Source organism: Bison bison, unplaced genomic scaffold (assembly GCF_000754665.1).
Source record: "Bison bison bison isolate TAMUID 2011002044 unplaced genomic scaffold, Bison_UMD1.0 scf7180017864233, whole genome shotgun sequence".
NCBI classification, from domain to species: domain Eukaryota; kingdom Metazoa; phylum Chordata; class Mammalia; order Artiodactyla; family Bovidae; genus Bison; species Bison bison.
The window spans coordinates 5229976-5244369 of NW_011494805.1; the positions used below are offsets into that span (position 1 = coordinate 5229976).

General features: G+C 41.1%; 1 protein-coding gene across 1 annotated transcript in view; it reads right to left on the reverse strand.

Annotated features, from left to right (window-relative positions):
• Positions 1–9463: 9463 nt before the first annotated feature.
• Positions 9464–14394, reverse strand: part of LOC104993123 — a 137788-nt gene continuing 132857 nt past the window's right edge. The window contains exons 3-4 of the mRNA XM_010846244.1: positions 13812–14121; positions 9464–10083 (exon numbers count right to left, since the gene is read on the reverse strand). Coding sequence (XP_010844546.1) covers positions 9798–10083; positions 13812–14121 — 596 coding nt within the window. The 3' untranslated portion in view covers positions 9464–9797. The remainder of the gene's footprint in view (positions 10084–13811; positions 14122–14394) is intronic.

Sequence of the window (14394 nt, forward strand, 5' to 3'; positions counted from 1 at the left end):
CTGGCTTAAAACTCAGCATTCAAAAAGCTAAGATCACGGCATCTGGTCCCATCACTTCATGGCAAATAGATGGAGAAACAATGGAAACAGTGACAGACTTTATTTTCTTGGGCTTCAAAATCACTGTAGATGGTGACTTCAGCCATGAAACTAGAAGATGCTTGCTCCTTGGAAGAAAAGCTATGACCAACCTAGACAGCATATTAAAAAGCAGAGACATTACTTTGCCAACAAAGATCCATATATTGCTATAGTCAAAGCTGTGGTTTTTCCAGTAGTCATGTATGGATGTGAGAGTTTGACCATAAAGAAGGCTGAGGACCAAAGAATTGATGCTTTTGAACTGAGTGTTGGAGAAGACTCTTGAGAATCCCTTGGACTGCAGGGCGATCCAACCAGTCCATCCTAAAGGAAATCAGTCCTGAATATTCATTGGAAGGACTAATGCTGAAGCTGAAACTCCAAAACTTTGGCCACATGATGCAAAGAACTGACAATGGAAAAGACCCTGATGCTGGGAAAGATTGAAGGAAGGAGGAGAAGGGGAAGAAAGAGGATGAGATGGTTGAATAGCATCACTGACTACGAAGGACATGACTTTGAGAAAGCTCCAGGAGATGGTGATGGACAGGGAGGCCTGGCTTGCTGCAGTCCATGAGGTCTCAAAGAGTCGGACACAACTAAGCATCTGAAGTGATTTATAAAGGAAAAATACCTATTTTTAGTGAAGAATGTGGCTATTAAATAGCATATCTGGGATTTGTCATAAAATAATTCAGAAACGAGAAAGGAAAAATATAATAACTATAACAGTGTAACTGACCATTGTTTACTTTGTATTTTGATGGTTCATTTTACTTCTTCCTACTTCTGTGTATTATAGAAATTTTTTCTTGAAAGTGTTTTGTAAAACTACACAAACAACAGCAAATGACTTCTTTAACCTCTTTTCCTTTCAAGGTTTATTCTCATCTCTCTTTTCTCTTGATATTTTTAGAAATAGCTGTTTGACTAACCACCTCCACTTCCTTATTTACCTACCGCAGTTTGATTTTAAACCCACACAATCTCCTTGAAGCTGCTCTATCAAAAGATTGTATCTGTCATCTGCTAATTCATTCTCCACTGCACTGCGGAATAGGGAAGACAGCTTCACCGCAGAGGGAAGGAGACAGGATGTGCAGTGCGGGGACAGGGGAGTGCTACTCCAAAAACTGTTACAGGATTTCCTAACCTATGGTGATCTGTTCATAAACATAAGGTCACTGGGCAGATGTCATAGTAATCCTTCTGAAGAAGTAACTGTCGACTCTGCAAACCACAGGAGCCTTGACTGAGCAGAGGATAAATTCCTTCTCTGCTTGCCAAGTGATCTTCAGCAGAAGAATAAGGGTGTGCTTAGATGTCGTCATCTGCCTCCTGGGGATGGTTTGAGGATTCTCGTCATGGGAACAAAACATGCCCTTAAATAAAGAACAAATCCTTGCAGAGACGTCCCAGGCTGGGTTCCAGTGGCTCTCTCCAGGGCCCCCGTCTGCTGTGGTCCACATGGCCGCTAGGCCTTTGCCTCCCCTGCCATCTCTGCCCACCTTCCGCTCAACTGCCTTTGCCCCAAATCCTCTCTCTCCCCAGAGCTTCTGAGCTCAGCACAATCAGCCTGATCATAATCTCCAACATTCCAGTTCTGATTTTTGCCAAGATGTGGGTGTTATCTTCAACTCTCTTCTTTCCTGACTGTTTTGTACAGTTTGACCATGTTGCCCAATTAGTTCTTGTGAAAACTCTTATCTGTCATGAAAATCATCTCTCTTGGTCATCCTTCTTTTCTCATTCCTTCTTGCATGAGCTTTTTTTCTGCTTCTCAAACTATTGTTTCTCCAATATCTGTCCTTGCCCACTGCTCTTTTCAATCAGTATGTCTTTCTGGGTGATTCACATGGTTTATGTAATTCCCAATTTAAATGGATTGGAAAAAGATGACCAGGCATGCCCTTCAACGTTCACTAGTTCAAATACCTACTAGAACTTTTTCACAGCTGTAATATACAAGCTAGAAAGGACACATTATTGCCCTCTCACTTTGCCAGAGTTATCATAATTGCTTCCTCTTCTCATAATTTGTGGGCTTTTCTGGTAGCTCAACTGATAAAGAATCTGCCTGCAGAGCAGGAGACCTGGGCTTGATCCCTGGGTTGGGAAGATGCCCTGGAGAAGGAAATGACAACCCACTCCAGTATTCTTGCCTGAAGAATCCCCTTGGATAGAGGAGCCTGGTGGGCTACAGTCCATGGGGTCGCAGAGTCATACACAACAGAGCGACTAAATATGCACGCATGCTCACAAGTTATAAAGCAAGCTAAGTATTATAAGATATGCTGTGATGTCCCATCATCATTTTCCTCCTGATTTTGTGATCTATGAAAGGAACCTACGTGTGCGTGTGCTCAGTCACTCAGATGTGTCTGACTCTGTGTGACTCCATGGCCTATAGCTCACCAGGCTCCTCTGTCAGTGGGATTTCCCAGGCAAGAATCCTGGAATGAGTGGCCATTTCCTCCTCTGGGTGATCTTACTGACCCAGGGATTGAACTTGTGTCTCCTGAGTCTCCTGCGCTGGCAGGCAGATTCTTTGCCACGGCACCACCGGGGAAGCCTAAATTGCTTCCTAAAGTCCAATCTGTTCTAATAGCCTGCAGATCTGTAACTCTATGAGTAGATGGATTAAGAGCACACAGCATCTAAAACAATAGATTTTCCCCTAATCCAGAAGGATATGAATTCTAAATACCTATTCTGAAACAGTGAAAGTGAAAGTGAAGTCGCTCAGTCATGTCTGACTCTTTGCGACCCTGTGGACTGTAGCCCACCAGGCTCCTCTGTCCATGGGATTCTCTAGGCAAGAATACTGGAGTGGGTTGCCATTTCCTTCTCCAGGGGATCTTCCTGACCCAGGGATCGAACCCAGGTCTCCTGCATTGCAAGCAGACGCTTTAACCGCTGAGCCACCAGGAAAGCCCCATTCTGAAACAGTAGCCTTGCACAAAAGCACTACTTAGCTATCACATAATTATTTTCCAATTTCCAGAAAGCAGCATAGTTTCAGGTTAAAAAAGAAAATTAAAAATATGCTGGCTGTATTGGAATACTCTTTTACCTTTTAATCAATGCACCCCAGGGTCACACTTTATATTCCAACTGGGTTTTTTTTGGCCACATCTTCTGGCTTGTGGGATTGTTTCCAACCAGGGATCAGACCAGGGCTCTCAGTGTGAAAGTTCAGAGTCCTAACCAGTGCAGTATGAGGGAGTTTCCTCCAATGATTTTTGAGTCTAGTTGGTCGCCTTAGAGAGAAGTGATTTATATTTGTGCAGGATTCTGCAAAGTTCTTTTCCAGTGGTATTGAAACATCTTCAACCCAGAGGGAAATAAATCAGTAGACCACTATGGAAACGTTTTCACCTGCAGAGTTTAAAACTGTTTCCTTCTCAGTTAGTAAGGTATTCCCTGAAAAGCCCCAAAGAACTCCAACTGCAGCATTTAGGAAGTCTTTATTATTTTTGCTTGAGTATATTTAGCACACAACTTCTGGGAAAGTAGCCAGGTTAGGAGTTGCCATAACTAACAACATATTTCCTTTAAATGTGAAAGTGGAAGTGATCACAAGATTATTACTTGTGAGGCTCCAGAGAGACAGTGGATACCGCTACATAATAAAGTTGTCCCGTGAAATTTTCAGTTTCCTGACACGATCTTGTGAGGCAGCAGCTGACTGTTTTGTTCATGAATTAAATAAAGTTTTAGAACTACAAGCTGTTCTACTTCAAAGTGTGCTGCTTTGTACTAATTACCCCATTCACTCTTGGTAAACAGGACAGCAGCTATAAAACGCGTCAGTCACGTATTGGCTCTTACATGAGTTTTCTCATCAGGTTAATGTTTTAAAGTCATCAGTGGCAAATTTTCTCTCAATTAAAGAGAAAACCTTAGTGATCTGCAGACACCTTAGGAAAACTGGAAATCTACAGAACTGCAGGCAGTGATTGGTTCAGTGGCTTCAAGAATTCCTAAGCTTTCTACTATGTTAAGTTCCTGGGGAAACTGAGTTTAAATTACAAAAATGCAAAGACATTTCTTTGAATTAGAGCAATGGAAAAAATGTAAAATGCTACTCTCTGAATTCAACTTTTAAGTACATGGTCTAGTAGAATGGTCTATCTTCTGGATCTCTACCTTGCAGGGGAAATATCAGCATCAGAGGTTAAGCTTGCAAAGACTGCCTGATAGGGAATAAATACCAATAGAGAAGTAACTGTGCTATGTGTCTATCAGGATTGTTAACTTATTAGTGTTTTGCTTGAAAAAGTTCCCTAGCTTTTGAACGATCTTCCCCAATCCTACTCTTTCATAAGTTTTGTTATTTTTTAGTGTGTTATTTTGCAGAAAGTGAACATGCATTGTAATAGGTACACTTAAATCCATTCCATTTTATAAACAGAAGAAATCTAAATCTATGAGAGATTAAAACCAAGTCACAACCAATTCAAAGACAGAGTTAAAATTAGGGTTTATGACTAGTAATTCTTGTAAAGCTGTTTTAAATGGTACTTGTTCATCTATACATTACCACTGGAGATGCGTCAATTCAGTCAGTTCAGTTGCTTAGTCATGTCCGACTCTTCGAGACCCCACAGACTGCAGCACACCAGGTCTCCCTGTCCATCACCAACTCCCAGAGCTTGCTCAAACTCATGTCCATTGAGTCAGTGATGTCATCCAACCATCTCATCCTCTTCATCCCCTTCTCCTTCTACCTTTAATCTTTTCCAGCATCAGGGTCTTTTCAAATGAGTCAGCTCTTCTCATTAGGTGGCCAAAGTATTGGAGTTTCAGCTTCAACATCAGTCCTTCCAATGAATATTCAGGACTAATTTCCATCATGATTGACTGGTTGGATCTCCTTGCAGTTCAAGGGACTCTCAAGAGTCTTCTCCAACACCACAGTTCAAAAGCATCAATTTCTTGGTGCTCAGTTTTCTTTATAGTCCGACTCTTACATTCATACATGACTACTGGAGAAACAATAGCCTTGACTAGATGGACCTTTGTTGGTAAAGTAATGTATCTACTTTTTAATATGCTGTCTAGGTTGGTCATAGCTTTTCTTCCAAGGAGTAAGCGTCTTTTAATTTCATGGCTGCAGTCCATCTGCAATGATTTTGGAGCCCAACAAAATAAAGTCTGACACTGTTTCCACTGTTTCCCCATCTATTTGCCATGAAGCAATGGGACTGGATGCCATGATCTTAGTTTTTTGACTGTTGAGTTTTAAGCCAACTTTTTCACTCTCCTCTTTCACTTTCATCAAGAGGCTCCTTTAGTTCTTCTTCACTTTCTGCCATAAGGGTGGTGTCATCTGCATATCTGAGGTTATTGATATTTCTCCCAGAAATCTTGATTCCAGCTTGTGCTTCACCCAGCCCAGTGTTTCTCATGATGTACTCTGCATATAAGTTAAATAAGCAGGGTGACAATATACAGCCTTGATGTACTCCTTTTCCTATTTGGAACCAGCCTGTTGTTCCATGGAGATGCATGGCTGCCTGAATATTGAAACTCTTCCAATTTTTTAATTTTCATTTTATTTTTACATATTTATTTCCAAAGACACTGATATATCACTCAATGCTTTTTGGCTTTTTCAGATCACACATGTTACACATTTTAAGACATGGTTAAAATGAAATGTGTGTAATTGAAAAATACCACACAGCTTTAGGATTGTGCTTTTTCAAAAGATAAAGCCCAACATTCCAAAAACTTTCCTACTAAGTCATAAAAGACAGAGACACAGCTTTGGCATCTGATGGTAAGCTGGCTGGCAGAGGGTGGTACCTTCATGATGGATGTCAAGGGTGGAGGTGGAAGCCACTGTCCTGCAGGACAGAGTGACGCATGGCCAGGCCACAGATGGACGTGATACCAAGCATCAGCCCTGGGGCCACCTTGTTGTGTGTCACCAAGGATCTTTGCTTATGACATTTCTCTATATTAATTATGCATTTGACCCAAGAGACGTGTATCGTCCACCTACTGTATTCCAAGAACTGCGCTTAGCGTGAGGGGTGGGAGAGAGATGAAAGAGTCTTTGCTCTCAAGTCCACAGCCAAACACGGTCCAGAGTGATAATGAGTATCTGGCTCTACGGGAGCAGAGGAGACACTTCTAACTTGGACCATGGTCAGGAAAGGCTAAAAAAGGTGAGGATAATGCTTGAGTTTAGACTCCAGGAAAACTTGTAAATAAAAGGGAATAGGAGAGCTTCACACAGAGAGAATGGCATGTGTAAAGTCATCAAATAAAAACAGTGTGGGAGTCTGTGGAGAATGCAAGTGGGTGTGAGCGAAGCCTAGCCTGTGTGTGTGTGTGTGTGTGTGTGTGCGTGTGTGTGTGTGTGATATGTGGGCAGTGGGATAGTGGGGAGGGAATAAGAGGTTGGAGGTTGAAGTTGAAGTCAAACCAGGCAGGTAGAATGCAAGTCATAAAAGAGCCTGTTTATCAAGAGATCGAGCCCTGTACTTCCGGACAACCAGCTTATCCACCCAAAGCTGCCTGCAGTGTCTGCTTTCCCTTTACTAGACATTCAACTGTATGAAGGTGGCGGGCATGAAGGTCTTACCCTTGACTGTATCTCTGGTGATAAGAAGAATAGCTAAAGCATGGGAGGAGTTTGACCATTACAGGTGGAATGGAGAAAGTATCTTTCTTCTCAAGCTTTCAGCTCCATCAGCTCCTCCCTCCCAGAAGATGGCTTTAACTTCTTACACAGGACCTCATCACAGTCAGACACTGTATTAATTTCCTAGGGTTGGCATCACAGAATATCACAAACTGAGTGGTTGAAACAGACAAAATTTTATTGCCTCATATTTCTGGAGGCTGGAAGTCCAAAATGAAGGTATCAGCAGAGTTGATTTATTCTCAGAACTGTGGGGAAGGATCTGTCCCATGTCTCCTTTCTAGCTTCCAGGGGTTTTGCTGGCCATCTTCAGTGCTCCTTAGCATGTAGGAGCATCGATTCAATCTCTGCCTTTACGGGGTGATCTCAGGTTGTGTGTGTGTGTGTTTAAAATTCCCGGTTTTACCAGGACATCTGTCATACTGGATTTGGTCCCATGGTAATAACCTTATTTTACCTGGATTACCTCTGTAATCTGTCTTACCTTCAAGTAAGATAATATTTTGAGGCAGTGGGGCTTAGGCCTTGAACACATGACTATTTTGTGGGTAGACGGGCATAATTCAATCCATAATATGTATAAACTTCAAGAGCTACCTTTGTCACTTTCTAATTTACAAAGAATAGAATTCACTGTTGCCATTTTTCAAAGAAGAACACTGAGGCTTAATGACTTATATGAACAGATCAAATTCCCACAGTAAGCAAGTAATAGAGTTTGAACATGGTCTTAACTAGCCATATTGAATCCAACCCAAAGAAACATTACAGGGAGGAATTACTTGTTCAGTGAGTGTGTGGATTCAATATGGAAACTGTTTGTTCATCGTTTCATTTATCTGGTATTTACTGAAGATCTATGATACATTAGGTACTGTGCCAGGAGCTTGGGGGAAAAGATTAGTAAGACACGAAGACTGACTTTAAAGCAATTTACCATTTGCAATTCCAGACTTAACTATTAGGATAGGTAAGCATTGATTAAACATAGGAGATGCTTTTCTAGACTGACTGACAGAGTCTCTAACTACCCTGGCTGAAACAATTTCTCTTAGACACCTCAATAAAACAATAAAGGAAAGAGATGCATTGGGCTAATAATAAATATAACTTGGGAAGATTGGCTTCAAATGTGTTTAAAGAGTTTTTAAAAATGGTGGACAGTTTAAAATCCTGTTCAGATGAAATAGCAGATTACTTACAAAATTACATGCATAAATGAGTCAGAATGCTTGCTAAGCCTCGTGTTTACTCATTTAGTGTGGGGGGATTTGAGGGTGATGAAAAGAAACAGAATTCGCCTTAAAAGGCAGTGTATTTTCTGGTTTGGCAACTATTTACTGAATGCCTACCATGTGTCAGACTGCTTCACAGGTGTTTTCCATTTTGTTTGTGTAACTGCAATTTACTCAGTCCCCATGATTCTCAGTTCCTCACCACACTGTTACAAAGATCACATGAAATATTGTGAGAAAGCACTTGGAATATGTAGCTTTTCAATAGATGTTCCGTGTGAATCATATACTCTTCACTATTGTTCTTACAAGAAGATTGGAGGACTTTTATCAAATCTTAAGTGCTTTAAAGCTGAAAGGTGTTCTATAACTTTATTAAAAGTACATATTATCAGAGAGACGCAAGCATCATTTTTGGCAGTAGAGCAAACATTAATATAATAAAGAAAATGATAGCAATGGTCTGAAAGTAAAACTAAAGTGTAGTCGGAATTATAATACTTTAGATGAATTATTTGTAAATGTATTTAAGAGAAGCTTTAAAAAGTGGCATTTAAAAAAAAATCTTTCCTCTACTATGTATTGCATTAAGATCAAAGCTACTAATTTGTTTATTTTTCTTTTTTGTACGCAGCTTGTGGGATCTTAGTTTTCTGACTAAGGATTGAACCTGGGCCCTCAATATTGAAATTGCAGAGTCCTAACCACGGGACCACCAGAGGATTCCCGAGACCAGAGCTATTTAAATGAAGAAGTCAGTCACATTCTCTGTTTAGAGTAAGAAGGTTTAAATGTCTTATAAATAAAGCAATGAGTTCATGCTATAAGAAACAAAATTGATCAATTTAATCTCACAAATATGAAACAAATACACCAACATATTATGTGAATAAGTGTGGACCACTCTGTAGCTATTCTACACGGATGGAACTGTACCTTAATTTATTTTAGATTTATGCCCCCTTTGTTTCTGAAAGGATGTGAGGCAGTGAACAGAATTCAAATGGTTTAAAGTTGCAAAAGTCACCTGAAACGTACCACCAACAAATCAATAAACTCCATCAAAACCTAAACAGCCTGTGCTTTTCAGTTTCTGGGCTACGTTTGCGGTTTCTTAAGGGAAAATGGACTCAGCTTCCTCTTCTCCATTCTCACAGGCGTCTCATAGGGAAGTGGGCGCTGTCTGGGTCGTCGTTAATAAGCACACTAACTTGCATGGGCTGGGCTTCTATCCCGCTCACAGCAGCGATGTGTCAGTGAACCTGCACGGAGCCCTGTTGTTGCTGTGGACTTGATACAATGAGTGATAATATTTGTAAGACTTTAGATCTGGAATATATCTATTTTAAAAAGTAGATAAGGTATTAAGAATATCACTATATATGTAAAAAATAGCTCTAGAACCTTTTTTTTTTGACTAGAAAGAACTTTCTACCACAACTTGTATTATAGTAAATGACACTCCAAATGATGACTATATCCTTTTGTAAAATTTATAAAATTTTAATTTAGAAAATTAAATGAATTAAAAAAAAAACAGTTATTTCCTTTTAGGGAGCAGAATTATTTTACGGGAAACAAACAAATAGGCCAGAATCGTGCATTTTTCCTTCATCCCCTTGGTCATTTCTCCCACACACCTTTATTGAGCACGAACTATGCGCTGAGCAACAGAGCACCGGCGGAGGATGCAGGGATGTGTACAGCGTGGTCCCTGCCTCGGAGCGTCTTCGTCCAGGTGGGAAGTGAGGATGTCAACAGGCTTTACAACAGAACCAGGCTGGTGTCCTGGGAGCAGAGGAGGGGCACTGCACAGCGAGGAGGCATCAGGACCCTGGGAGAGTGGATGATCTGAAGAGCAAGTTGAGGGCGTGGAGCCAGTTTTCACCCGGAAGGGACACCTCGGGGAGTCTTCCCAGTTCATGCAGCACATTCAACACAACACGGCGGCAAAGAGGTAGGCGGGGGTCGGGTGTCACGTGTTCACCCGAGTCACACTGCAGAGACAGCCCCACCCCGAAGCCCGCGGGGAACCCCTGGAGAATGGCAACATGCTCCGCACTGAGCTTCAGAGATACTTCCCAGGCTGAGGGCGGTCGTGTGGGAAACGTGCTGGCTTGGGAGAGGCAGCAAGAGACCATCACAGAATATGTGGGGTGGAGGGAGAACAGAAACCTTCAGTAAGTAGGGATGAGAGTTTAAGACTGGCTGTTACTGAAGCAGAAACAAGTCCAAGAGGACTATAAACATAGATTCCATGGGAACTCACTGAGTATCATCAAGCAATAAAATAGTTCTGTTCTGTCCCTTACAGCTACTGGAATTGAAGATGTGAGTCGTTCAGTCGTGTCTGACTCTTCCTGACCACATGGAGTGTAGACCATCAGGCTCCTCTGTCCATGGAATTCCCCAGGCAAGAGTGGAATTCCCCAGGCAAGAGTACTGGAGTGGCTAGACACTCACTTCTCCAAGGGATCTTCCAGACCCAAGGATCGAACCCAGGTCTCCCACATTGCAGGCAGACTCTTTACATCTGAGCCACTCTCCTTTGCTCACTTACCAAGCTCCCCTCTTACAACTAAGGTTCTGAAACAGGAAAGCTGCAACATCAAAACAGTTAGTACTTCTCTCTTTTTGAATTCCCAAAAAGCACTGAGAAATGAGAAAAAAAAAAGAAAAAGATGAGTCACTCACTATATCCTAAGAAATCTAGACAAATACTTGTGATTAAAAATAATAAAATTATTTAAAAAATAGTGTTAGGAAAGATAGAGACCTTGCAATTAACTTCAAAATAACTGAGTTTATTGCATATATATTTTTTCAGCTCTTAAATTTCTTATCAGAAATTGGGTGGAAAAATAAACCAAAATGTACAAAATACTGAAAATTATTGAAGCTAGATGGTGTCTATACTATTTTCTCTATGTGTTTAAAGTTTTCCCATAATATAAAGTTTTTTGAAAGCATTATGGAAATATTATATGTGATGAATATCCAAAACTGGAAAGTGCTATAACAATTGTATTAAATTGTATTAAATTACTTGGTCAATTTATTTGGCCTCTGAATTTGTGGGTCTATTGAATTCACACAGTAAGCTTATATTATATTGCTCTAACATCTAAGAAAATGGTCCCCCAATTCCTTCCCCTAGAAAATAATTTACAATAAGGATTCAAATTCAACAAAAGATAATGGTAAAATATTATCATTTTCTATCTGAATAATTTGAATGAAAAATAAATCTTCTGTGCATGGATAGGAATTAACTTCTTGAAGAACAACAATTTACATATATTTACATCCCAGCTTGTTTCAAATTACCTGATGTGGCCTATGACATATACCAGAGTGATTTCTTACTCTAGAAAATGGAATATATGTCTCAAAATAATTGAATCTTGGAGAATAATTTTCACAAATAATATATAATTGTATTTCATGTTTTGCTTACTAATGCTGTTTTCAAAATGGTGATAATTTATTACTATTACTTTTTAAATAAAAAAGTTTTATGAAAAAATTCAAAGTGGAAGTTGTCTTAATTAAAACTGAAGAGAAGACAGTGTGAATTAATTTTTCCTTCTTTGTCAAAAAACATTTTAAAACAAATTAAACAAGACTTAAGAATTATAGCCCTGGTACTATAGACGACTCTCCAGTGCTAAGGTTTCATATGTAGTGGTAAATCGGAAATGATAAGCCAGAATCTCCTTGAAGCCTAGAAGATTCAAGTAGTCTGCAATTATCCATTTTCCAAATTTGACTTCAAGAATAAAGGTCAACAGTGATGCAGTATTGAGACACTATATCGAATATCTAATATCTAATATCGAAGCCATATTAGAGGAAGAGTCCCCACCCAGGTTGCAAATCAATCAGGTCTGAAGAGACTGTGCTAGTATCTTGTCTGGAATTCACAGAACATTTTCTCATGGAAGTAATCTTTCTTATCACGGCTTGGATCCCAGAAGAGTCCACAGATTTCTTGAACATGTAATGGGTTTGCAATATGTACTGATAAGGCTGGCAGCTGATGAATGCTGAAAACACTGGTGAACGCGAGTTCTCTAACTCAGTGACGTCCCTGTACCCCAGGAGTTTCCCACAGTGCCTTTCGCGCAGCCCCCTTTGCTCCTCTCGGTTCTTATCTCACACCGCTCTCCCCTCCCCCTCTGTGCTCCGGTCACACGGATCTGCTAGAGATCCTTGAGTACGTCATCTTAGGACGCTGGCACGACCTATTTTCTCACTTAGATGCTATTCTCTCTGATTTTCACCAAGGCTGGCTCCTTCTTGTCCTTCAACCACCCAGGAAAATGGCCCTGGATATAACTGCCTAGTAGACTAACCTTAACTGTTAGATCTTCTCTGATACCTGGTATAAATTAGCCACGTATACTGTTTTCCTGTTTTCATTCTTTGTCTAGCTCAAAAAAAATCTACCACCTGAAACTTTCCTGCTAATTTCTTTGTACATTACGTATGTGCTCTGCTACTATGTAAGCTCTATAAGAAAAACCTTGTTCATCATCACCTCCAGTAGCCTAGACTATTCACGGACAATAGCAGAGCCTCAGTGCCCGAGGGAGGGAACTCCATAAACAACTCTGTAGAACTACCGTATGTAGTAATCGAGACCCTAACTGCCACCAGACAATTTAGTCTGAGTCACATGTTAGAGAATCAGGAATGCATCTTCCGTTTCATCCTTGATGGTATCAAGGCATTAGAGTTGTCTTCCAGCACCCTGGGATGAGGGAAGCAGCGCTAGAGATGAGCTACTGAACACAGGCGTGGGGGTGGCTGGTGTGAGGATGAAGGATGGCCCTGAGACTGATGGAGGGGAGGCTGTGGAGATTTGCGGGGCAGAGCGTTCTCTCCTTCTCATTTTGTCTCTGCCTTCCCTCCTTTCCCTCCCCTCCATGCTCACTAAACAAGATCAGGGCTAGGACAGAAGCCAGCCGGCCGCACTGATTGAACAGCGATAGACAAATATTTCTTCCTTTTCTCCCATCTTTCCTTTCGTCTTGGGTTCTTTCTTCCTTCCTCCCTCTCTAATTTTTCTAGTTCCTCCCATTCCTCACCCTCTTCTCTTACAACATTCAGTCGGTACCGCTGGGAGTGAAGTTGGAAATGTGGCCAGTGATAAGCACTGTGCCGGCATGCAGTACATGCAAAAGGAAGGCCTTCCAAGTAGGACAGAGTCTACAGCTTTGCCTAAGTCAAGACAGATTACTTCTCTGACTGGCTCTCGGCACTAACAGACTTGTCACTTGGCTACTTAAAGAATTTTGATTAGTGGGGTATGATGTTCTTCTGTGAAGCTAACACGATTTATTAGACTCTCAACTTTAAAATGAATAGGTTCAAATAGAAAACACTGTAAACTGTGTCATATTAAAACAGTAACTTATACTGAATAGATAATGACCACTTATATTCCTAAATTCCTAAAGGTACTATTTTAGTTAGGTTAAGAAGTCTTTTTTCCTCTCAGGAGAGGTACTAGAATACCTTTCATCGATCCATAGATTCTGTTACGGTCTTTTCTAACAGTTATGGACTTCCCCGGTGGCTCAGCCTGAAATGCAGGAGAACAAGGTTTGATCCCTAGGTGGGGAAGATCCCCTGGAGAAGGGCAACCCACTCAAGTATTCTTGCCTGGAGAATTCCATGGGCAGAGGAGCCTGACGGGCTACAGTTCACGGGGTCGCAAAGAGTCGGACACGACTGAGCAACTAACAACGAGAAGATGGACAGTTCAGTAATAGTGGTACAACCAGCTCTGCTCCAGTGTCAGAAATAACCCCCATGGACTCAGAGGCCGGACTTACTGACTCGTTTGGCCGCCTTCTTCAGTGTATCTGTTTCCTACTTCCCAGGACCGAGGAAGATGAGCAGTTGCTGCTTTAGTAGGTCTCTCTGTCTCCATGCTGGTGACAACGAACCTGACCGTCCCAGAGAGAAGCCTCCAGCCCGCTGAGCTGCTTCTTTGCCCTTGGATTCTTGCACAGTGACACCGCCGAGAGGCAGCTGGCTCACGGGGCTCAGCAAAGGAGGCGGGGACCCTTAAGTCTGCTGACTTTTCTGGAATGACAGGCAGCCTAAGAGCCAGAGGCCGGTAAACTCTTGAAAGCAAAGTTGCTTATAAACAGCGAAACAGAAAAATTCTGTAAAACAGTTACCCTTCAATAAAAAATAAGTTAATTTAAAAAAAACCAGAGCGAGAACATACTATAAAAAGCCACGTTTATTTTTTGATCTATAACTCAAACAGATTTCAGCGTTTGAGTCTTCAGTAAAACTTCAGATATGGGAAGTTGGAACTCACTATAAGTTTTAGGTTTTTATCCACAACAATTATTTATAACTGCTGTAGAGTATGATTGGGTTTCACGTTATGCACCACCCCCCCCC